This window comes from Malaclemys terrapin, chromosome 5 (assembly GCF_027887155.1).
Source record: "Malaclemys terrapin pileata isolate rMalTer1 chromosome 5, rMalTer1.hap1, whole genome shotgun sequence".
Classification (NCBI taxonomy): domain Eukaryota; kingdom Metazoa; phylum Chordata; order Testudines; family Emydidae; genus Malaclemys; species Malaclemys terrapin.
Window position 1 is genome coordinate 53,975,825 of NC_071509.1, and position 25,925 is coordinate 54,001,749.

General features: G+C 40.0%; 1 protein-coding gene across 1 annotated transcript in view; it reads left to right on the top strand.

Moving 5' to 3' along the window:
• Positions 1-348: 348 nt before the first annotated feature.
• Positions 349-25,925, top strand: part of PAICS (phosphoribosylaminoimidazole carboxylase and phosphoribosylaminoimidazolesuccinocarboxamide synthase) — a 60,000-nt gene continuing 34,423 nt past the window's right edge. The window contains exons 1-7 of the mRNA XM_054029768.1: positions 349-708; positions 7,390-7,476; positions 12,243-12,722; positions 14,152-14,241; positions 14,443-14,538; positions 15,089-15,160; positions 21,791-21,877. Of these exons, the coding sequence (XP_053885743.1) occupies positions 576-708; positions 7,390-7,476; positions 12,243-12,722; positions 14,152-14,241; positions 14,443-14,538; positions 15,089-15,160; positions 21,791-21,877 (1,045 nt within the window). The 5' untranslated portion in view covers positions 349-575. The remainder of the gene's footprint in view (positions 709-7,389; positions 7,477-12,242; positions 12,723-14,151; positions 14,242-14,442; positions 14,539-15,088; positions 15,161-21,790; positions 21,878-25,925) is intronic.

A 25,925-nucleotide genomic window follows, 5' to 3' on the forward strand; every position in this document is an offset into this window, starting at 1 on the left:
ATTCATTAAAAATAGTAATCATACTTAAAACATATGAATAAGAAGGGTTAAAGCAAGAAGACACCCTGAGTTAATTTTTTATCTTGTGGAATACTAGGTACTAGATTACACTTCATTTGTGTCTGAGCTGTTTTATTGGTCTGCTTCTAATATAGAGCCTGCTTATTTGGCAGTTTCTCAAGTTACTCCCCTCAGGCAGCTTGAGCCAGTAAAACTAGATCCTTTCATCTCTGTGGAGCTTACCGACAACCAGCCGTCTGGTTTCCTAGGAAACAAAACCTTGGCTAGAAATAGTGAATCATTTCCAGGTCACTTTCAACATGGAGAGTGGAGCAGGAAAGCATTGGACTGAAGAGGAGGTTAAAGCCTTGCTAAGCGTCTGGTCAGAAAAAAACATAAGAAAACAACTTCATGGAACACTAAGGAATAAAGGAATATTTATCTACATTGCTAAAAGACTACAGGAGTTAGGAGTTTGCAGAGACTGGAAACAGTGCCGTGCAAAGTATAAAAATCTGAAGTATGAATTCAGAACAGTTAAATATGCCCACAACTCTGGAGATGCCACTAAAACCATGAAGTTTTTTCATGATCTGGATGCTATACTGCAATATGAACCAGTCACACAATTAACAGAGGACGAAAACGGCAGGTGCTCTGCAACTGAGAGACAGCTGAACATAAGCACTACCACAGAGAACACTGAAGGTAAAAATTAATTTCTTTTCTATTTCTTGTCTTTGCACAAAAAACAATAAATCTGTTAAGATTAAAAGCCACATTATATGGCCCTAGTAACAGACTCAGAACAGCAACTGACTTGATACATCCCTTGCAGATGGGGGGAAAAAAAGGTTAGCACCACCAGTGTTGAAGTCTGTAAATACAGCATAACCCTAACAAATATATTTGTAATACTTTGCAACAGGTTTTTAGAGCTTTAGTTCAGAAAGAAAATTAATTATTCTAGAATATACTATATTACAAATTTCCCAATTATAAATTTTTTGGGTTTTTTTAAATGAATAATTATTGTCAGGTCTGAAGTCAAAGATGTTTAATTCTAGAATATTTTTATTACTATTTTAAAGAAGAATATTTAAATGGAATATTATTAATTGTGAAGTATGTTAATACAATGAAATGGAAATGCATGGCTTACAAAATTATATTACATTTGTGCATTGAGTATTTGATAAACACATTTAACATTTTTGAAAGAAGCTATTAGTGTATTTATTAGTCATGCAACATTTGTTATGTTTAAAGTGATATAAACAGAGACCATCCTGAAGCAAGACAGAAATAATTAAAAAGACATTTTTAAATATGAAGAAATGGTGGTATTTACCAAACCAGTTGCACATCAGGTTCTGTTAAAGCCCCTCAGCGTGCATGTGAGTCTCATTAGCATTACACTGGGATTTACTATATCACAGGGAGAGGTGGAAGAGACAAGCCAATTCGAGATAGGCTGAGGAGACACTGTTTTGATCACAATTAGAATTAGGTGAGGGTTCTGGTTTGAGGCTAGATCAGGGCTGCAGTTGGTGATCTCACAGTACCAGAAGCCCCTGCGATGCTGTTACAAGATTTCAATCACATCCCAACTGGCAACAAGAAAAAGGCCCCCCTGGTATTCATTATTATCTACAGCAGTACCAGAATCATGGGGGTGGGGGAGGGAGAGAACAGATCAGAGATTCAAATCAGAACCCAATTTGCTCCCACAACGTGAAGAGGTTTGGATTAAGTTACAATTGTGAATCATTTTTACAAAACAAAATCGATTAAGTACAGGGGAGATTTTCAAAGGCACAAAGGAGAGTTGGATGCCTAACTCTCCTTTGTACAACTCCCTCTACAATGCAAGTGGACAGCTCTTACCGTTGGGAAAGTGTGATTTTTCCATGTTTTAAGAAAAGAATCAAATTATTAGTTTTTAATCTTAAACAAAATTTTAAAAATTAATATAAATGTAGTTCTATAACACTTCAGCCATTTGAAGCTATTTAGTTAAAATAATTATTAACATGTATTGTGCATTGTACATTACTGCTACCTTCCATTTTTAGACTGTATTTTAAATAATGCACAGAAGTTCAGGGGGCAGCTCTTGAGCTGGTATAAATTGCTATAGCTCTTTTGAGCTCAATGGAGCTATGACCATTTACACCAGCTGAGGATTCACCCCTGAACTCTAGGTTATCTTGCATGTTTTAAATTGGTTTGCCCAAATGGTTCATTTTAACTTTGCTTCCTTTGAACCTTAAATCACTATGGGGCATTTTCAATTAATGTTTCACATCTCTTATCCTGAATATCTTTAAGATAACTTCAGAAAGGACCCAACAATTAGCCAGCCTTTCTGATGAACCCCAATCCAGGGTATTAATTAAAAAAATTGTATCCTTGGTGGAATGTACTGCATTTTGGGGCATGTGAAAAATCTGATTTCAAAAGTATGATGTAATAGTGGTACATTCAAATGCCTATAAAGAAAAGGAAATAAGGGAAGCGTTTGTGCATTTGGTTTTAATTCTTCTTTATAAAACACAAAAATTAAATAGTCAATGGCAATAATATAATATGAATAGTTCAGAGTTGAAATGCAAAACTTCACACAACCATAACGCAGCCAAAACACACACATTAAAACATAAATGTAACCTACAACTAGTACATAGGTAACAAGGGACAAACGGTGGTTGTAAGAATAGTATGCAAGAATTGTGCATTCAAATACACAAGTCAGGAAAGTCACATGATAATGCATTATGGGTCCAATCCTACTCTATTAAAGTCAGTGGGGTAATTCTCATTGAAGTGATAACTCTCAATAAGAATGTTTTTAAACTGAACTTTTAAATCTATTTTCTGACACAGAATCCTTTAAAAATGTACGTCTTAGCCATTTCATTATTTCTAATAAAAGAAAAGATTTCATAAGATCTTTTCTGCTCTTCTGCTGATGTTTTGGAAAGTAGGATTAAAATTCAAAATGATCAGACCATTTCTCCTATTTGTCCAGAAGTAAATAAGGACAAATGCAAAAGTACTCCACTTAAGAAGGAACAATCAATTGCACATATATAAAATGGGAAATGACTGCCTAGGAAGGAGTGCTGCGGAAAGGGAGCTGTGGGGTGTAGTGTATCACAAGCTAAATATGAGTCAACAGTGTAACACTGTTGCAAAAAAAATCAAATATTCTGGGATGTCTCAGCAGGAGTGCTGTAAGAAAAACACAAGAAGAATTCTTCTACTCTACTCCAAGCTAGTAAGGCCTCAACTGGAGTATTGTGTCCAGTTCTGGGCACCACATTTCAGGAAAGATGGTGACAAACTAGAAAGAGTCCAGAGGAGAGCAACAAAAGTGATTAAGAGTCTAGAAAACGTAACCTAGGAGGAAAGATTGAAAAAAACTGTGTTAGTTTAGTCTGGAGAAAAGATGAGCGCAGGAGGACAGAACAGTTTTCAAGTACAGTAAACCTCAGTTACGAACACCAGAGTTACAAATTGAGTGATCAACCACACACCTCCTTTGGAATCAGAAGTACATAATCAGGCAGCAGCAGATACACACAAAAAGCAAATACAGTACAGTTCTGTGTTAAACTACTAATAAAAATAAACGGAAAGTTTAAAAAAAAAAGATTTGACAAGGCAAGAAAACTGTTTCTGTGCTTGTTTTGTTTAAATGAAGATGGTTAAAAACAGCATTTTTCTTCTGCATATAAATTTTCAAAGCTGTATTAAGTCAATGTTCAGTTGTAAACTTTGGAAAGAACAACCATAACATTTTTTTCAGAGTTACAAACCACCTCCAATCCAGAGTTGTTCATAAATTGGAGGTTCTACTGTACCTAACAGGATGTTACAAGGAGGCGGGGGGGGGGGGGGGGGGGGGGGGAGGAAATCTCTCCTTAACCTCCAAGGATAAGACAAGAAGCAATGGGCTTAAAATTGCAGCAAGGGAAGTTTAGGTTGGACATTAGGAAATCCTCCTACCTGTCAGGGTAGTTAAGCACTGGTACAAATTAGGGTTGGAAGAGACACAGGAGGTCATCTAGTCCAACCCCCTGCTCAAAGCAGCACCAACACCAACGAAATCATCCCAGCCAGGGCTTTGTCAAGCCTAACCTTAAAAACCCTCTAAGGGTGGAGATTCCACCACCTCCCTAGGTAACCCATTCCAGCACTTCACCACCCTCCTATTGAAATAGTGTTTCCTAATATCCAACCAAAACCTCCCCCACTGCAATTTGAGACCACTGCTCCTTGTTCTGTCATCTGCCACCACTGAGAACAGCCGAGCTCTATCCTTTTTGGAACCCCCCCTCAGGTAGTTGAAGGCTGTTATCAAAACCCCCCCTCACTCTTTTCTTCTCTTCTGCAGACTAAACAAGCCCAGTTCCCTCAGCCTCTCCTTGTAAGTCATGTGCTCCAGCCCCCGATCATTTTCGTTGTCCTCCGCTGGACTCTCTCCAATTTGTCCACATCCTTTCTGTAGTGGGGGGCCCAAAACTGGATGCAATACTCCAGATATGGCCTCACCAGTGCCAAATAGAGGGGAATAATCACTTCCCTCGATTTGCTGGCATTGCTCCTACTAATGCAGCCCAATATGCCGTTAGCCTTCTTGGCAACAAGGGCACACTGCTGACTCATATCCAACTTCTCATCCACTGTAATCCCCAGGTCCTTTTCTGCAGAACTGCTGCTTAGCCAGTCAGTCCCCAGTCTGCAGCGGAGCACGGGATTCTTCCATCCTAAGTGCAGGACTCTGCACTTTTCCCTGTTGAACCTCAGATTTCTTTTGGCCCAAGCCTCCAATTTGTCTAGGTCACTCTAGACCCTATCCCTACCCTCCAGCATATCTACCTCTCCACCCATCTTAGTGTCATCTGTGACCTTGCTGAGGATGCAATCCATCCCATCATTGAGATTATTAATAAAGATGTTAAACAAAACCAGCCCCAGGACCAAGCCCTGGGGCACACTGCTTGATACTGGCTGCCAACTAGACATCAAGCCATTAATCACTACCCATTGAGCCCTACAATCTAACCAGCTTTGTATCCACTTTATAATCCATGCATCCAATTCATACTTTTTTTTAATTTGCTGGCAAGAATGCTGTGGAAGACCGTATCAAAAGTTTTGCTAAAGTCAAGATATATCACATCCACTGCTTTCCCCATATCCACAGAGCCAGTTATCTCATCATAGAAGGCAATCAGGTTGGTCAGGCATGACTTGCCCTTGGTGAATCCATGTTGAATGTTCCTGATCACCTTCCTCTCCACCTTCCTCTCCAAGTGCTTCAAAATGATTTCCTTGAGGACCTGTTCCATGATTTTTCCAGGGACGGAGGTGAGGCTGACCGGTCTGTAGTTCCCTGGGTTCTCCTTCTTCCCCCCTCCCCCCCCCCCCCCCTTTTTTTTTTTTTTTTTTTTTTTTTTTTAAAGATGACCTATTGAGGTCCCTTCCAGTCCTACACTTCTATGATTTTATGTTTAGAAGGGTCTTTGGGGCAGACTTGAAAGTAACACTCTTGCAGGGAAAAAAACAAACAAACAAAACAACAAAAACAAAAACAGAACACTCTGCATCCATAGGAAGCCCTGTTCTCCCACCCAGTGTTCCCCAATGCTCTGAATGGGAAGGAGAGGAGAAGAAATGCAAAAAACAGTTAATACATCCTGTAGCTATTTTAATTTGAGTATCTTCCACAAGATCAGAGAGGGATGAAATCTCTCCACCACAGCCAGCCCTCATTTTGTGCTGGACTTTCACCCCTTTGGGCCACGCACAGTCTGAACACCTTTAAAAATCTGGGCCTAGCTGCCTAAGTCTCATTGCAAGTCATGGGACTTAGGGTTCAATCTTCAGAGTCTAAATCCCATTTTTAATTTTTTCTAATATCAGGTTAATATCAGATATTCCAACAGCACTGTGTAAATACATGTATGTTTATAGACTAGACATGCAGTGCAACAATACACTACCTGTCCCACAGATATCCGTAACTCAAATTGTTCAGCAGTAACAAAAAATGTATTGTAAAAGTTATTCAATACTAAATAAAACATACCATGTTTATAGGATGTATGGAAATGCTGAAATGGATGATTTCCATTCCAACTAGGTAGGTCACACAAATCCATCTACTCTCCCTGGCTAATCAAAATTATTCTTCAGATTCAGAACTTCACTTAAGCATGCCTGCCTTATACACCTGTCTGGTGTTTGCTCAGAACTCATGGAGGGACACCATACCAAAGGTTAGCGTTCAATCAAGTAAATGTCTGTTCTGGTCCAACCTTATTAATTCAGTTTTTCCCTTATCACACTTAAAAGCTATTCTTGCAATAATTCTAGCTGTTTTATTGTTGTATAAACTTGCTTTGGATAATATGGATCCATCTGGAAATTGTGCATATTTGGGTTTTTGCTTCTGTTTTTTAATTTGAAATGACAGGCTAGTACAAGGGTGGGCAAACTACAGCCCGGGGGGGGGGGGGGGGCGCATCCAGCCCTCCAGATGTTTTAATCCGGCCCAGGGCTTGTCCCGCTCCAGCGCTCCCACCGGGGAGCGAGGTCCGGGGCTTGTGCCCCCCCCATCCCCCACGCATAGGGGCAGCCAGGGGGCTCAGCACGCTGCCCCTCTGCAACTTCCATTGGCCGGGAACCACATCCAATGGGAGCTACAGGGGTGACACCTGGGGACTGGGCAGCGCGCAGAGCTGCCTGGCCACGCGTCTGCATAGGAGCCGGAGGGGGAACATGCTGCTGCTTCTGGGAGCTGCTTGAGGTAAGCGCTGCCTGGGGCCTGCACACCAGACCGTTTCCCATGCCCCAACCCCCTGCCCTAGCCCTGATCCCCCTCCCGCCCTCCGAACCCCTCAGTCCCAGCCCAAAGCACCCTCCTGCACCCCCAACACCAGCCCAGGGCCCGCACCCCCAGCCAGAGACCTCACCTCCTCCCACACCCCAACCCCCAAATTTCATGAGCATTCATGGCCTGCCATACAATTTCCATACCCAGATGTGGCCCTCGGGCCACAAAGTTTGCCCACCCCTGGGGTAGATGTATGTATATTCTGAAAAATAGGCTAGCCCACCCAAACAGAAGCAAAAAGGCACATATGAGCCAAAAGAGGTAAATCATCTCTCTTCTTTACATGTATTTTAAAATTTGTTTCTAATGCAGTAAAATGAATATTAAAAAATTCACTAACACATCCATCCCATTATGATTAGTTACTTCCTGCCTACATTTCTATGCTTGTACGCGAATTGACTGCAGTTTACACATTGTAATTTTGTCTAGATAGATTTATTCCATATCTGTTTATAAGAAAATTCTTTCCCTACCCCCTTCAGGTGAAATATCAGTTGCATTAGAAGAGGATGAGGATGTCCCAGAGGATCCATTACTTTTTATTTCACATGTCAGACCAATTGAACTAGGTACAGTATGATGGTGCGGGGAGAAAAGCAAAACACTGCTATTAGATGTATTTCTCATTGCATCTTAGAAAAACTAAAAGGAGTAAAATAATTGTGTCTTGCTAGGAACCGCTTCCATTAGCGTCAGTACATCAGCAGTCAGTTTCTGATTAATGTAACTTTACATCAGACACAGTATTGCTCTCTTTACACCTTCTAGTTTTAAATTTCAGCAGCCTCATGAACAACTGGATGTTAACCACTATAGGTGGCAGATGACCACTGCATGACCAATTTGTTGACTGCATGATCAGCTTTCACCCTCAAAAACCATTCCCTGCAACAGCTAATCAGATTAACTAAGAGTATTTTATTACATATTAATTGAGGACTGTCATATGATAGCATGTGAGGCATGTGTCATCTGTGGAATTTCCGCCGTCATGCAATTTCTGCACAAATTGGCAAATCTCTGAGTAAATGGACTGAGCACAGAGGAGATCTGCAGGGATTTAACAAAATAGAATCCGGTGACCTAGGCTGTAGACTACCAGATGAATAACTCAAGACCCCAATAGCATCCACAGCAGCTGGATTCCAATTTCATGCAGGGGGTTGGCAAGCAAAGCCACAGGCCCACCGATGACCCAACAACTCATCTGGGAATGTTTAGCTGCAACAATGCCTTTACTAAGGATATTCATGTTCAACAGAGACACAAGCAATGTAAAACATTTGCTTCCCCAGCAAGAAGTCCTCAGGACCAGTTAGTTGACTGGCAGGACTGAGATCTGAAAACCCAAATATACATTTCCCCCCGCCACACAGACTATGAGCTTTTGACTGGAATGTGAGGCATGTCTACACTCATTAAGTAGGAAACTTTTTCCAACTGAAAGCTAGATGACTAGAAATTTTATTAAAGAGATGTGAAGGTTTATTACATTAGTTGCATCAAGGGAGTTGTCCTCCAACTGGATCTGGGACTTTAGAGCCCTTTTACATGGCACAAAAGGTGGTGAGAATTTCACTCCTGATTTTTTTTTTTTTTTTTTAAGATAGATAGATAGGTAGATAGATAGAGAGAGAGCTTTGCTTACAATTCACACTCAGCTCAATAATTAAGGGAATAGAGGATCTAAATGAATATTATTCTTTAGCACTTCTGTGCCATTCACCCTATTGTACAGATGGGAACTCTGAGTCCTGGAAGAAAATCTAATTCTTTTTTAAAAACCTAGGCCAAGATTCACTCCAGGGGCTGCATTGGCAGAAGCTAGCACACATCTTGCCAGAGGGGAATTGCAATGATACAACACATCTGAGACTTCCCCTTCAGCAGGGGCTGGCAGACAGCAAACACAACATCAAAAGCAGGGTGGCACAGGCAAGGGAGATGGCTGGGAGATGCACATCACTGTTGCAACCTCTCTCTGCGAGGTTCCTATGAAGCCCTTGCTGGAAACTAAAGAGGACTCCCCAGTAGAATACAGTCATCTTTCTCAGGGCAGAATTCCCTCATGGGCATCGTGACCCTCAGGCAGGGCCAGATTAACGTTTTGTGGGCCTGGTGCCAAACATATTTGTGGAACCCCATGGGGAAAATTGTAAGAGACAGGGGTAGGGCGTCAGTCCACGGAGTAAGGCGGGGCCAGGCACAGCTGGGCAGGGCAGGAGTAGAAGGTGGTCCCTGGAGCGAGGCAGGGGCCGGAGACAAGCACAGCATGGTGTGGGTGGGGGAGGAGGCATACAGGAACCCACCCCAGGGCAGCACAGAGCTGGTACCTACCTCACTCTGCCAGGCTCAGGTCCCTCTGAGCTGGTCCTCTCTCCAGCTGAGCTACAGCTCCTCCAGGAAGCAGCAGCTACTCTTCTCACCCTTCTAGTGGGCAGGCTGATTGTGGTTGCTTCTGTAACTGGACTTTTAGTGTCCGGTCAACTGCGAGGTCCACTTTTTGACCGGACTTTCTGGGCGAAAACCAGACTCCTGGCAACAGGAGTGCCGGAACAGGGGGGAGAGGTGTTCATGGCCCCTTAACTGTTTTCCTGCCTTAATGGTGAGCGATTTGGGGGGAAGAGAGAAGGAAGAGAGGAGCAAACGCCAGGCAGGGCCTCCCGGGAAGAGGCTGAGTGGGGGTAGGACCACAAAGGGAAGGGCAGAGCAGAGGGTGGGCCTTGGTCCAGGCACTGGTGCCCCCCACTCACCTACTTCTAGGGAGCTTCCAATGCTCTTGCCTGGCAACCATAGTGGGGCCCTTCTGAATGTGGGCCTGGCACAATGACACCATTGTAAACCTAGCATTACCCTCAGGAGGGCATACTGCTACTATTTGCACCTCCATGCAATAGCAGAGTAGGTATAAGCCCTATCTTTTATTGGTGCCCATCATTGCAGAACCTGGGCACCTCCCAAAAGGAAAAACAATGACTTCACTCTTCATTCTCTGGATTTGTTTTTAAATTCCTGCATACAGTAGAGTGGAAGGGTACTATTGTGAGAAAGTTTAGGCAAAGCTTTAGCTATGAAAACTGTGAGGTATTTAGTCTTTTTCATTTATCAGGGCATAAGGCTTAGGCCCAAATCACAGTGTATGCTTTGTGAATTACTGTACTACCAAAACTATCCCCTTGACAAGATTATTTTTAGAGCTGATTGGGAATTTTTGAAACTTTTTCCATTAAAAAAATGCTAATTTTTCAAAACCATAACTTCTTGTGAGAAAGGGTCAGTTTTGACAAAAAAAAATTTGAAAAGTTTTGAAAAAGGTTTCAGACTTGTCAAAGCATCCCATTTCAACATTTTTTAAATGAAAAATTCTGGAGTAATGTTCAATCCATCTACCCACTGAGACCCAATCCAGAACAATTTCAAGTCATGCAAATCTTGAAGTTTAGCTCATATGCAGTCTGATTTACCCATAGAAATGTTGGCCAGATGCAAAAGCTAACCAATCATCACCCCTACCAAACTATGACCTGCTCCTTAGTCATGAATTGTGGAATGTGAAAAGTTAATGGAGGACCTTCCCCATTCTGCACCTTGGGCCCTTTTCTTCCTTTCTCTCTCTAGCCTCAATGGTTGGCTCTTAGATAGCAAAATGATAGCCACTTAAAAATATCTAAAAATACAAAGAGAAAGCAGATCAGCTGCCAAGGCAACCCCAATAATTCTGAGCTGCAACCACTTCAAGCTTCTTTGGTGTTCACTGTGACCCAGTGTGATTATTCCTGTAGTGCTCAACTCAACTGCAGAAGAAACAATCCTATGCACCTTTAAGGCAAATGTAGAAAGACTAGTTGGTAAGTCACCAGGGAGTAGCCTCCCCACCTGTAGTGTATCAATGGGCCAGCAGTTGCAGAGGTTCCTAGACTCTGACTTGGGACTTAATAATTAAAATAAAAAAGGGGGGAAATGCTATCTATTAGTAAAGCTTCCTTATGAGTAGAATGGCTTATAGAGACTCATGCACAATGACTATTCCCTCTAGACCAAGTTTATCACCAAATAGGTTTATTCATGTAAAGTATGCTTCAGTGAATCAGACTGTGCTAGCAAAGGTCATTTTTGCCACCATACAGAACTTAATGACTGAAGTATCTAACCACCACAGCATGGTTTGCCATTTGGAAAGGGATGGTTGTGAAGGCAAAAAAAAAAAAAAAAAAAAAGTCACATCAGCACACTGATTGCAAAATTTATGCCAATTATTCTGCACTTCCATGCTTGCACTTCTCTGGGAAATCACTAAGAAAACAAAAAAGGAAAATAATGAATTTTCTAAATCTACAAAAACATTTATTAGAAAGACCTAATCCTATTTCATTGTTTTAAATGAGTACAAAATAAAATAGTTTTGTAAACTGATTTGATCAGAAAACTGAAGTCCTAATTGAATTTACTACTACTGTCTAAAATAAAACAATTAAAAAATATATTTATTAAGAGAACATGTTTCAGCACACTAGGAAATAGTGGCATTCTTTCCCCAATTTCCCCCAAAATTTAAAACTAGTGGTTGCTAGCAAAAAGTACAATTTGAAAAATTTCAAGTGAAAAGGAAATTAATTAAACCACTTCTAAAATAAAAATATTTTTACTAATATACACAGTAAGTTCTCTGATTTGGTCAGTCTTTTACATTGTACTGTATTGAGAAAATGCAAAGCTTCAAGTTATAACAATTGGCTTCTAGTCCTACCTCTTCCACTGAGTTCTTGTGATTTTAGGCAAATAATGCGTGCCTCAGTTTCCCCCAACAGGGTTGTTTTGCAAGAATTAAGCCTCTGATTCTACTAATCCTTACATACACTTAACTTTGTGCACCTGTGCAAACCCAAAGGAATTATGTGTGTGCATAAAGCTAAGCAGATGTATAAATGTTAGTGAGAATGGGGCCTAGTTTATTAGTGTTTTTACGGCCCTTTCAGATAATGATGAAAATGTAAAGCACTACACCATAAAGTACTAGTAACAGCAAATATGTCAGCTCTGAAAGTATTTTACTTAAGTTAATTTTTTTGGAGGTGGAGAGCAGCAAAAAAAAAAAAAAAATCCTTCTCTCTAGTCTCTAGTTAGTAATATAATTAAACCAAAATGCACTGTCTTTACAAGACAGAAGATACAGTTTTATCATTAACAGCTTTGTTTGATACCTTGATTTTATTTCTATATTTGCTCTAATTTTGTGAAGTAAAAAAAGTGAAGAAAAAAAAAAATGAATAAAATATTTTCCTTCACTCTCATTCTCTCTGCCCTCCTCTACCCTACCCCACCCCACCTCATGCAGGTAACTCATACCTGTGTCTCTCCCCCACCCCACCTGATGTAGGTAACCCAACATCAATATTAGAGACATCCAAAAATCCACCTTTTATTCCAACGGTAGCAAACGAAGGAGGAAAACACTGGACTGTCAATGAAGTCAGAGCTCTAATACATATATGGTCAGACAAAAACATCCAGCAACAACTTGAAGTGACAGTGAGAAATAAAAGAATATTTGAACAAGTTGCTGCTAGGCTTCAAAAATTTGGAATTGAAAGGGACTGGAAGCAGTGCAGAACAAAGTATAAAAACTTAAAACATGAATACAAAAGCGTAAAAAATGCCCAAGACTCAGGGAATACAAGTAAAAGTATGAAATTTTTTAATGAACTGGATGCCATTCTGGGACACAACACTGGAGAGCAATCAAGCAAATCAGATAATGAAGAAGGTGAAAGGCCTACAGAATGGATAGAAGCTAAAACAGAAAAAGACTCCTTAGGTAAGAACTTTGCTATAAAAACATTATTTACAATTATTAGTTTCCCAGCACTGATGTGACATTTAAAAAAAAAAAAACACACAGCATTTAAACGTTTAAAAAATAAATGCTGAATAGAAGCATGGCAGTTTGTCTACTTATAAAACATTATCTTACCACGTATGGTAACTTTTCACACTAGCTAATTATCTCCTGTTAATTAAAGGGATTGAGAAACTAAGATGCATAAAGGCAAGGGAGAAAAGAGTGTTTTCAAAAGGATATTTGAAAAGTGGTAGAGAAGTTAGGAGTCTCACACACACACACACACACACACACACACGACTTGCACCAATGACAGGATGACTTGAAAGAAGGAACACAGAAGGCAAATATCACATGTGAAGGAAGCAAGCAGGCAAAGAGTGGGGGTATGTCTACACTGCAATTAAACACCCATGGCTAACCCGTGCCAGCTGTCTCAGGCTTGTGGGGCTGTTTAATTACAGTGTAGCCATTCAGACTCAGGCTAGGGCCTGGGGAACGTTTACACTGCAGTTAAACAGCCCTGCAGCCCAACCTCAAGTCAGCTGGCATCGGCCATCAATGGGTTTTTAATTGAAGTGTAGACATACCCTGAAAGACTAAGACCGGTTAATGATCTAGTTCAGAGGTTCTCAACCAGAGGTACACATACCCCTGGGATTACATAGAGGTATTCCAGGGGGTATATGAACTCATTTAGATATCTGCCTAGTTTTACAACAGGCTACATAAAAGGCAGTACAAACTAAAATTTTCCATACAGATGACAACTTGTTTATACTGATCTATATACCATACATTGAAATGTAAGTGCAATATTTATATTCCAATTGATTATATGGCAAAAAATGAGAAAGTAAGCAATTTTTCAGTAATAGTGTGCTGTGACAATTTTGTATTTTTATGTCTGATTTTGTAAGCAAGTGGTTTTTAATTGAGGTGAAACTCTGGGGTACACAAGGCAAATCAGACTCCTGAAAGGGGTACAGTAGTCTGGAAAGGTTGAGAGCCACTGATCTAGTTAACAATGCCACCCCTCAACTTTTGAGCTCACTTCCTCCTTTGGTCCAAAACAGTCTAAATCTGTTGACCTTTAGGACAAATTGCAATACTTGTCTAGTCTTCCAAGCTTTGTAAAAGAGGAAGAATTGTGAAGTTTGTGAATAGAATGGTGGTTGGATCGGCGTTTATTTTCAATTTGGTCATTGTTGGCTAGCAATATTGAGTGAAATTGCTGGATCTGTAATTCACAGGATTTTGTTGTTGTAAGTATTTGTCAAGGGTACCTACAAGCCTGTTCTAGGCCCTTTTTAATTTTGATTTTTAACAAATTAAATAACCTGTAAAAAGGCAAAGTAAAACTTCCATAACTACAGAATTATTGCAAAATATATTATTTACCCAGGAATACCTGGAGACACAGGTGAAGAGGACTCTGTCAGTAATATGTCAGAAGAGCTACAGGTCACACATATAGAGAAAGTTTCTGACACAGGTAAATAAAAGTTCCTATTTTACATAAAATCCTTAATTTAGTAAGCCAATTCATATCTAAAAAAATCACCGGAGAAATATTCTGAAACATTAATTGGACAACGTAAAGGCCTACAAATCCTTTAAGTAGAAGAGAATGCCAGCACCTTATGTAGTGACATCTATGCTTTTTATTAATTCAGTGTGCATTATATATTTATAGTGCTCCCTGACAAATTCAAAGAAGACAAGTCTGTAAGCAATCTTTTAGAAGAACTAGGTGCCACACATATAAAGGAAGAGGAGGATATTGGTTTAGGTGAGTCGAATGGAATTTACCATTATTTATTTTTGCTTTACATAAACCCTGTCAGTCCAAGATTCAGAATTATTATATGTTATGGTATAACAAAGTATGGTATTTTGCTTAACATTCATGTGAAATTAGAGAAGAGATCAAAATCTCATAAAAAAACAACACAAAATACACCATATGTTTCTTACAGTACTCTGTACTCACATATTCTTTGCAAAGATTCAGGACTAAATATTGTCTGGCAGAGGGGAAAGGGAAGCTTAACACCTAACTGGAAATATGAGGGAATGCCTTTTTATTGCCTTGAATATTTCTAGCAAAGGAAACTCCATAACGTCCTTTGACAGCCTTAAGTACAGTGTTCAGCCTTTAAAGCTAGGGTGACCAGATGTCCCGATTTTATAGGGACAGTCCTGATTTTGGGGTCTTTTTCTTATATAGGCTCCTATTACCCCCCATGCCCTGTCCCAATTTTTCATACTTGCTGTCTGGTCACCCTATTTAAAGCAGACTATGCTCAAAAAGTTTTAAATGTCAAATTTAAATCTGACAGATGAGGTTTCTGCAACGACTACTTCAGAGAATCTGGCAGCTTCGCATGTACCAAGAGGGAAAGATGAGACAAGTAAGTGATAGAGCATCTGGTTATCACAAGAAGTAATCTCATGTCTACTGGACAGCATTGCTCTTGCCCATCTACCAATGACAGAGAACTCCACTCTATTAATTTAAATTCACTAAAATTCTGCCTGTGTAATAAAAGCACATAATTACATCCTTTACAGATCCCTATGACAAACAGCATGCTCAGATTCTAAGGTAAGGAAAAACAGGCAGTCATGTCATTTCCCATAAAAATCTAATTAGAGAGAGAGAGAAAAATGTAAGAATAGTTCTTGTGGATCAGAGTTAAGGCTATTTGTAAAACGTGTAAAATTGCTGATGTTATGTTATCTGAATGAATGAATCCAAAGGATAAGGGAATTATAGGCAGAGCTGGTAGTGCACACATAATTAAGATATACTTCTCGTTATGAGACCCTGTTTTCAGTTGCATAAAAACTTTGCCAACTTTAACCTTTTGGGCTGAAATTTTCCATGCCAATTAACCATTGTATCATGATGCATACACACACAGCGACTTAATTAAGGTTGCAAAAACAATCTTAATTCTGGCATTTCCTAACTTTTCAGTGCTTGACTTTACAATCTTTTTTTAAAATGTAGCAGTTTGTTTTATGTAACGTGTATATAGGTTACCTTAGTCATTGCCATTTTAAAATATATTTTTAAAAACTAATTCTTGTAATGGTTTGTATAAGGGCTAATCACTGTTAAAACTACGAATTCCTTCTTGCAAAATTTCAATTTTGTAGTTTGGCAGAACTGTGATTGACTGAGCATTGACATTTCAAAAACTACTGTTTTCAAGTGTAACTCTGCTAAAAAACGCCTCTTGGATGACACTTCGCACCGTTTCTTATTCCAGAAAATAATTCTATCATGCACTTCCCCAGTTCAAATAAGAAAGAGTTTAATCATTCTAAATACAGAAGATAATACCTCTCAGATTTTTATGATTATTTTGCTAATGAAATGAGGTAGGAAAAAGAAGAATGATTTTGACATCATAAAGTTATAGAGGTCTTTTGTTCTGTTTGCAATAATACCTTTTGATATTTTCAAAATGAACGTTTAGTGAGAAACTGATGGTTGAAGCTCTAGTATGCAGCCTTGTGTAGTCCAGTACTGCATAGATTCCTATGCTAATGAATAAGATTAAGACTTTGTCACGGTTATTTTAAGTAAAAGTCACAGACAGCTCGCGGGCGATAAATAAAAATTCACAGAAGCCCGTGACACCTCTGTGACTTTTACTAAAAATAATGGGGGGCGGAGGGCTGACAGGGGAGGACTGAAGCCAGAGCCCTGCTGCAATGAGGAGTCCAGCACATGCAGCAGCTGAGAACTCTGCACCCCACGAACTCCAGCCCCACCGCCCCAGGGTGGAAGTGGAATCAGTGACATAAATCTTATCCTTACTGATGAACAATGAATGAGGTTAACACAGAGGGCTCCTCAGCTAGTATAAGTTGTCCCAGCAATATTGAAATCAATAGATCTAGGACAATTTATACCAGCTGAGAATCTGCCACTGGTCCTTTACAAATACTCCATACTCAGTAGAACATTACCAAAAGATTGTGTGCATCAAATAGGCATGTGGTTATTGGACAGACTCAGATGTTGCAGTTTAAATAAAAATATCTTTAAAAAAAGTTATATTTGCAAAGATTAATATTGCATTTTATATTCACAAAAATATGGAAAGTCAGTTAACCTTCCATCAGACAGTCACATTTGGGCATCTTCCTAATTATTACATACCCACACCCCTTTTGAAGTTTGATGTATACCTGAATTTTCTAGAAATGAATCTGAGCCATAAGCTTAAAAGTAAGTAATCTCTCACTTTGTTGAGAGAGGAAAATGAAATAGTGTTAGTCAAAATCCTGGTCTAACTGCCTCATGCCCATTTCAGCATAACTACAAATTAGTTGAGGATTCTCAATTTATCTCCCCACCCCTCTGCCCAAAAAGTACAGTCTCTAAATAGTGCCTACTTTTAGAAGTACCAGCCCACACATACTTCCACTTGTAGGAATTCCTCCAAGATTACAGTTGCTACTTAAGCATCTTTTTCTAATAATGTCTCCATTTCACCTTTGCATTCCAGTGGCTGTCTCAATGGATTTGCCAGCAGAGGGTGCCAAAGTAAGGCATTTATTACAAAAGTGTCTTAATTTTTGGCAATAAAAACCTAAGACAGTGGTTCTCAACCTTCTGGGGCTCAGGACCCATTAGTAAATGTTTATGGCCTGTTGCAACCCAGTAAATAATCTTGAGGTGGAAACCCTGGAGTGGTTTCGGTCAACTCCTGACCCCCCCCCCGGGGTGAGGGAGTGGGTCCTGCCTGGCACTTACCTCACAGTTGGACTCCTGTGCTGTGCGGCTGGCTGGGCTTGGCTCCCCACTGCAGCCACTGCAACTTCTGGGGTTGCAGCGCCACTGAGGTTTGGCCTTACCCCCATGTCTGGACCAAATTTGTGAGAATGGAATTGTGACCTAGCTCACGGGACCTACCCGGGCTCCCATCATCATGACAGCGAAAGCTAAAGTGGCACTAGAAACTACCACACAGCCCTTTGAAACATTCTGTGACCCAATTTTGGGTCCTGACCCAGAGGTTGAGAAACCATGTCTAGGAGAGTCTAAATCCATTGTTAAGTTTTGCTTATTCTTCTACAGGGCATAAACTAGTCATATCTTTCATGAATCCATATCAAACACTAAATATTTATTTTGAGTTTTTTTTTTTTTTTTTTTAAAGACAACTTTTAGGCAGGTTCATTCTAGAAATGTAGTCAGAGGGGCCAATTACTTCTACTCATGCAAAGGGTGAAACTGAATTCACTCAGAGGCAAAACTAGTCTATTCTGACTCATATATATATACACATACACACACCCCAAATTTCACATAGACCCCCATCTATCAAGGCCATGGATGAGGTCCTTCAATATTAAGTACTTAGTTTAATTTTATAATTTCTCTTAGTCTTGTTATATGAAAGATCAGTTTAAAAAGAAAGAAAAGCAGCTTCCAAAGCCACCTATCTTCCTGACATGCTTAAAATAAAATAAAAAAAAATAACATAATAATAATAATAATAATCTGTTCTATATAAAAGTTATCTAGGTTCAAACAAATGTAGCAGTATAAAGAGAGATTACTTCTTCATAGTTCATCTTTCCTAGGGCTTCCCCCACCCTTTTGATTTTACTTTAAGGCATGTTCAAGCAGATCTCAGCAAGACTACCTACAGATAAATTCCCACACCATGACTTTAAAAACACTGTACTTAAAAGCTAGGTGCTTAACTTAGTTAGGTACATATCAGACACTTGGCATTTGATACGGTCTTAGTAAGGCATTTGATACGGTCTCGCATGATATGCTTATCGATAAACTAGGCAAATACAATTTAGATGGGGCTACTATAAGGTGGGTGCATAACTGGCTGGATAACCGTACTCAGAGAGTTGTTATTAATGGTTCCCAATCCTGCTGGAAAGGCGTAACGAGTGGGGTGCCGCAGGGGTCTGTTTTGGGACCGGCTCTGTTCAATATCTTCATCAATGACTTAGATATTGGCATAGAAAGTACGCTTATTAAGTTTGCGGATGATACCAAACTGGGAGGGATTGCAACTACTTTGGAGGACAGGGTCATAATTCAAAATGATCTGGACAAATTGGAGAAATGGTCTGAGTTAAACAAGATGAAGTTTAACAAAGACAAATGCAAAGTGCTCCACTTAGGAAGGAAAAATCAATTTCACACATACAGAATGGGAAAAGACTGTCTAGGAAGGAGTACGGCAGAAAGGGATCTAGGGGTTATAGTGGACCACAAGCTAAATATGAGTCAACAGTGTGATGCTGTTGCAAAAAAAGCAAACATGATTCTGGGATGCATTAACAGGTGTGTTGTGAGCAAGACACGAGAAATCATTCTTCCGCTCTACTCTGCTCTGGTTAGGCCTCAGCTGGAGTATTGTGTCCAGTTCTGGGCGCCGCATTTTAAAAAAGATGTGGAGAAATTGGAAAGGGTCCAAAGAAGAGCAACCAGAATGATTAAAGGTCTTGAGAACATGACCTAGGAAGGAAGGCTGAAAGAATTGGGTTTGTTTAGTTTGGAAAAGAGAAGACTGAGAGGGGACATGATAGCAGTTTTCAGGTATCTAAAAGGGTGTCATAAGGAGGAGGGAGAGAACTTGTTCACCTTAGCCTCTAAGGCTAGAACCAGAAACAATGGGTTTAAACTGCAGCAAGGGAGGTCTAGGTTGGACATTAGGAAAAAGTTCCTAACTGTCAGGGTGGTTAAACACTGGAACAAATTGCCTAGGGAGGTTGTGGAATCTCCGTCTCTGGAGATATTTAAGAGTAGGTTAGATAAATGTCTATCAGGGATGGTCTAGACAGTATTTGGGCCTGCCATGCGGGCAGGGGACTGGACTCTATGACCTCTCGAGGTCCCTTCCAGTCCTATAATCTATGAATCTATGAATCACCCAAATAAATGTCCTCTTTAGAATGGCTGCTGCTGGGTGCTCAGGACTTTTGACAGGACAGGTGACAGATACAGATTTCGGATCCTAACATAGTGCATTTCAGCAAAGTGGGGGTTGGCAGAGTACTGGATGTTTTCTGTTTCAGTCACTTGGATAATCAAATAATGCATACCTCCATAGAGTCTCAGCCCTACGTACACAGTGCCTCAGATTTGCCCAGCAATTTGCAGAGAAAATAAAGCTGCAAGGAATTTACAAGCTTGGTAATCTAGGAATAAAGAGTTTCCTCAGGACTTACCCTGCAGCAATGTTCTCTAGTTTCGACATCTTCAGGTTCTTAGGCAGCCAATTTGTGCTACAGATGACAAACATGAGACTAAAATTTATTAAAAAGACTCCTAATTCCTGCCCACAAACCAAAGAAAATGGGATGCATAGAGATGGTCTGTGAAGGGATGTAGAAGATGACTAGAGAAGCTGCTACTACACTGCTCTAATCTCCAATGAACACAGCAAACTGTCTTGCTTCATACCAAGCCAATCATGCATAAAGAGATTGAATGTGGCTATTGGCAAATGTTCATAACTTGGTTTGACTAACCACTGTTGATGGAGCCAAGGCATATTAGGACTAAGGTAAAAGACTGTGCTTGTTGTTTGCTCTGTGTAGATGGGGTCTTAAAGTCTATGTCTACACTGCAGTTGAGAGAGAGACTCCCAGCCGGGGTAGACTTGCTAGCATGCAAAAAAGGGTTGACACTATGGCTTGGGCAATAACTCAGACTTTCAAGCTACCTGACCCGGTAGGTTTGAGCTCAGTTGGCTAACCAGAGCTGCAACATCCAAAGTGCTATATTTCACAAACTAGCTTAAACCGAGCTAGTGAAAGTTTGTCTGCCCAGGCTGAGAGGCTCCCTTCCAACAGCAGTGCAGACATACCCAGAGTGCCCTTTGCTAAACTTTCAGCTCTTTTCTGAAATTACTGCTAAAACGGTTTAGATTCTTCGCTCACAGGAAATGAGCATTATGATGTGAATGTTGTACAGAAGGCTAAAGCAAAGCAACAATTGACAAAAGCAAAGCAAGTCCACACTGATTTTTTAATACATTTTTAATAAACTTGTTAAAGCTACAGATCATATTTTGTTGATTAATGTTTAATGGCAGTGTTCTCCAATGGACTGGGGACAGGCCTAGAAGCCAGCCACTGACCCTTTGTATGGCCTCGCGCTTTTACCCTATCAGTTTCTCCAGCTGCATAATAAGGATACAAATAAATTCTTGCCTCATTTGCCAGTCACAAAGGGAGTGCCACCAAATGGAGGAGAACCAATTAAATGGAAGACAAGCACTCCTCCCCATCCCAGAGAAAAAGCATAGAAGCATGTCAGCAGTAGCCAGCAAAGAAAAAGGCAAGTCATGGTAGCACAATGTAAACAAATGGCACATTTTTAGAATGGGTCTTGTTTGTGGATTGCGAGTATAGCATTCTCCTCTACTGTCAGTCTTCCATCGCAGATACACTGTGAACATGGCATCACAATGCACTACCACTGAGAAGGCAGACTATGCATTTCTTGCCCTTTTTCAGTCTAATTCAATGCCCACTGAAATCAGTCCATGGAAGTCATTGTACCAGACCCTTTACCAGAATTACTATATTGCCACCCTATAAAATACATACATGCACTGTCAGTTCATTGTTATTTTATTTGTGTTACTGTAGTACCTAGAGGTCCCAAATGAGATCAGGGTCCCATTGGCACTGTACAAAAACACAGTAAGAAATAGTTGCTCCCCCAAAGAGCTTACCATCTAAAAAATTCATTGATGTAAATTCCATTCACACACTTAAACTGACCAATTAGAAATCACATGGTATTTATTCCAACTAGAAGAATTTTTTTTAAGGATATCCCAGGTTTGTTTCAAAAAGTGTTGCCATCTGATTTTTTAGCCAACAGTCCAAGAAAGCAAAACATTTAAGTGAATTAACAATGAGAGTTATTACTCCAACAGCATGAATTTGCTGTTATAGAAGCTCTGGTGTGAGAGTGGTTATGTTTAAGACATAAATTAAGACAGTGAATTTTTTTAAAAAAAATTAATGAATTTACACAGAAATCCCTGAAGATAAAGAGGACTTCATTAATTTCACCCCAGAAGACTTGGAATCTACACATATAAAGAAAGAGACAATTGACATAGGTAAGTTAAGAGTTTTCCATAATTATCTTGGAAGTGTATCCCATTTTAGTGGAGAAATATACTGTTCTATGAAGTGAAGTTAACATTCTTAAAAAGGGTTCAGTAGCGCAAATACAGTTCTTGTTTTAGCTCACCATTTAGTTGTACATACACAAGATTCCTCTAAACATGCAAATTTACAAATCAAGAATTAAAAAAGAACACACTTACTTTTTGTATTTGATGTGCACACAAATACCATCTTATTTTATCCAAACACTAGAAAGTATTGGCCAAACACCTAAAATAGTTGCCTCTCAACAAAAGTTGCCATTTTAAGTCTATTCAGGCTTTTCAAACCATTTTATGCTAGCGCAGTTCTTATAAGAGATGTATGTATGGATCACTATCCAATAATTGCAATAGAGATGTTATGAATTATTTTAATAAGAAATTGAATTCAAATCACTAATATATAAATGAATCTCATGTCAAGCATTTGAGAAAAAATGGGCTAATTAAAAACAGATTTGCAAACAGTTTGTCATGGAAGTAGACTAGAAATACTGATGTTTCAGAATCAATGAGCATAGAAGTCATTAAGGACAAAACCAAGTCACATTTGGGATAAAAGGGTACAAGGCTGATCTGGAATCTACAGGTCTCCCACACTGCATCAAAATGCACTAAGATACCACAGATTTACACCACAATGTTTACAGGTCTAGAAAACATGACCTAGAAGGAAAGATTAAACAAACCCAATTGTTTCAGTCTGGAGAAGAGAAGACTGAGGGGGGAAACCTGATAGTCTTCAAGTACATAAAAGGTTGTTATAAAGAGGAAGGTAATAAATTGTTCTCCTTAACCACTGAGGACAGGACAAGAAGTAATGGGTTTAAATTGCAGCAAGGGAGATTTAGGTAAGACACTAGGAAAAACTTAGTGATTGTAAGTATAGTTAAACACTAGAACAATTTACCTAGAGTTTGTCGAATCCCAGTCATTGGAGAGTTTTAAGAAAAGATTACACAAACACCCATCGGGGATAGTTTATATAATATTTAGTCCTGCCTTGGTGCAGGGGACTGGACTAGATGACCTAGCAAGATCCCTTCCAGTCCTACATTTCTAGGATTTCTACGACAACCAGAACTACATCAAAGCAATTTTATGAAGATGACATTGTATGGGAGAGACAAAACTATATTGAGACCAGAGCAAACATCCATCTACGTTCAGAGACACAGCCAGGTCACATGAATGCAGCAGGAACTTTTCATGTAGAATGATACTAGGAATAATATGTCATGTGAATACTTTCATTTGCGTACTATGCAAATCAATTGGTTTTCTGTTCCTGTCATGCAATATCCATTCCAGAATATGAATCACTTAAAGACAGCAGTGCACAAATAGGTTAAAAACACAACATGGTTAAGAGGAATGAGCCTGGGACTAGGAATTAGGAATTCCTGCATTCTTATCTCATCTCTATCACTGACTCACTGGGTTGCCTTGGACAGGTCACTTAAGAGCATAAAGAAGAACAGGAGTACTTGTGGCACCTTAGAGACTAACAAATTTATAAAAATGTCCATCTGCTTGCATTTGGAAAGGAAGATGATGTCTGTCTGTATCTGTACGAGTTTTTTCATGAGGTTGATGGATTTCCATTCCATACGGCTAAATGCAGTGCCTTGCATAATGACAAGTTTCAGAGTAACAGCCGTGTTAGTCTGTATCCGCAAAAAGAAGAACAGGTCTCTAAGGTGCCACAAGTACTCCTGTTCTTCTTTTTGCGGATACAGACTAACACGGCTGTTACTCTGAAACTTGTCATTAAGAGCATAAGAATCACTATACAAATCAGCCCTGTGGTCCTCTGGTTCAGTATCATATCTTCAACAGTAGCTAGTACTATGTTTCAGAGGAAAGTGCAAAGATTCCCATAAAGGACAATTATGGAATAATTTGCTAAATTTTTGTAATGAGACAATTAATGGTTTGTTTATGGCATGAAATATAATATCTGAATCTCAGTTTGCCTTTCTATAAAATTTACACTTAGGTATATTATGACGATATAAATATTTGTAAAATCCTTTCAAAATATAATGAAGGTAAAAAGAGCTGCATAACCGCTAAGTACTACTCTATAGTAACTCCTCACTTAACGTTGTAGTTATGTTCCTGAAAAATGCAACTTTATGCAAAACGATGTTATGGGGAAATTAATTCTTAAGCGCACCCAATGTAAATATGGGGGTTAGGTTCCTGGGATTTTTTTTTTTGCCAGACAAATTATATACATATACAGTACAAGTTTTAAACAATTTAATATTGTACACAGCAATGAATGATTGTGAAGCTTGGTTGAGGTGGTGGAGTAAGAGGGTGGAATATTTCCCAGTGAATGCCTTGCTCCTAAATGATGAACTAGCACTCGGCTGAGCCCTCAAGGGTTAATACACGGTTGTTAATGTAGCCTCACACTCTACAAGGCAGCATGGACTGAGGCAGGAGGGAGGAAACACAATAGATGCTGGACAGTAGCTGCAAACACTTCCCTGAAAAAACTGAACATGATGAGGAACCCACGCCATCCAGCTGAAGCGCACCACACCCTCCTCCTGATAGCACATGCATGGCTGCACAGGTGCTGACTTTCCAAAGGCTCGGGGGTACTTGCATGAGAGAGACAGACAGACAGACACAGACACAGACACAGACACAGACGCATTGCCCCTTTAAGTACGCTGACCCCACTTCAAGTATGGTGCCCTTTTAATGGAATCAGCCAGTTCAGACAGGAAGCAACAGCTTCCAGCAAGCTCCCTCCTTGCTGTCTCTGAGCCTTGTCCCCCTCCTCCACTTTGTGGTGAGGGGGTACGGAGCAGGAGGGGGGGGCAGGAGCAGGGGGACATCCTGATATAAGCACGCCTCTCCCACCATCCCCCAGCAAGCAGGAAGCTCCTGGGGAGCAGCTCCAAGGCAGAGGGCAGGGCAGGAGCAGCAGGGCAGTGGGAGGAGGGCCACCTGAACTGCTGCTGGGCAGCTGCCGAGCCACATACCTTACAGGGAATTTAGGGGAACTGCTGGCCCCCCCATTTCTAATCTCCGCAAGGAGGTGTGGCTCTTCCAGAGAATCCTGCAAGCAGTGGACAAAGCAGGTGGCTGCCAAACAACATTATAAGGGAGCATTGCGCAACTTTAAACAAGCTTGTTCCCTAATAAATCAGCAACATATCATCCCGGTTAACGTTGTTAACTGAGGAGTTACGGTACATGTAAATTAGTTATCTCACTTATCCTGACTGCATCCAATAAAGTCATGCTTATTTACTAGTGATCTTATGTTTACAACAGTACACACAGTTCTGTCCGTCATTAAAAACCCAAGTGGCCTAAGACATCCAAGTATCCAGAAACAAGGAAAGAGGAGAAAACTTAACCTTCCTCCAGACCCTGAAACCTCAGAAAGGGTGAAATCCTAGTCCTATTGAAGTCAGTGACAAAAATCCCATTGGGCAGTAAAATTGAAGAAATCATGAAGAAGTCAAAGTGTTTACATAAAAACCTGGCAGAGAAAAAAAGTCTTGTGTCATGAGACTTGGGTTCTGATGAACACTGGTGTTTTCAAGAATTCTGAAAAGATTCCTAACCAAGCTTAAAACCTTTAACTTTTTATTACTATTTAATAGATATTTGTGTACTATACAGAATGCAATTCTGTATTAATGGAACAGTACAGATAAGGTATCAATAAAGCCCTACATTAGAGTCTTTCCCTTCAACTGAAGCAGGCTGAACATGGCTCCCTCCAAAGAGGCAAAAAAATCATTCCATCTGTCAATGGAACTCTATTTTCTCTAGTGAAAGCACCATTGGGATTCAGCACATGCGAAAAACCAAATGGCAATCCCTACTTGATAACCACTACATCAGCCCACTACATTAAAGAAGCCCTTTAAAGGAGTTTAAACCATCTAATTTAAAGTCACATCTCTCAGTTAATTTTTAAAGACATAATCCTAATATTTTTCAACTGTCCATTGAACCTTCCAGT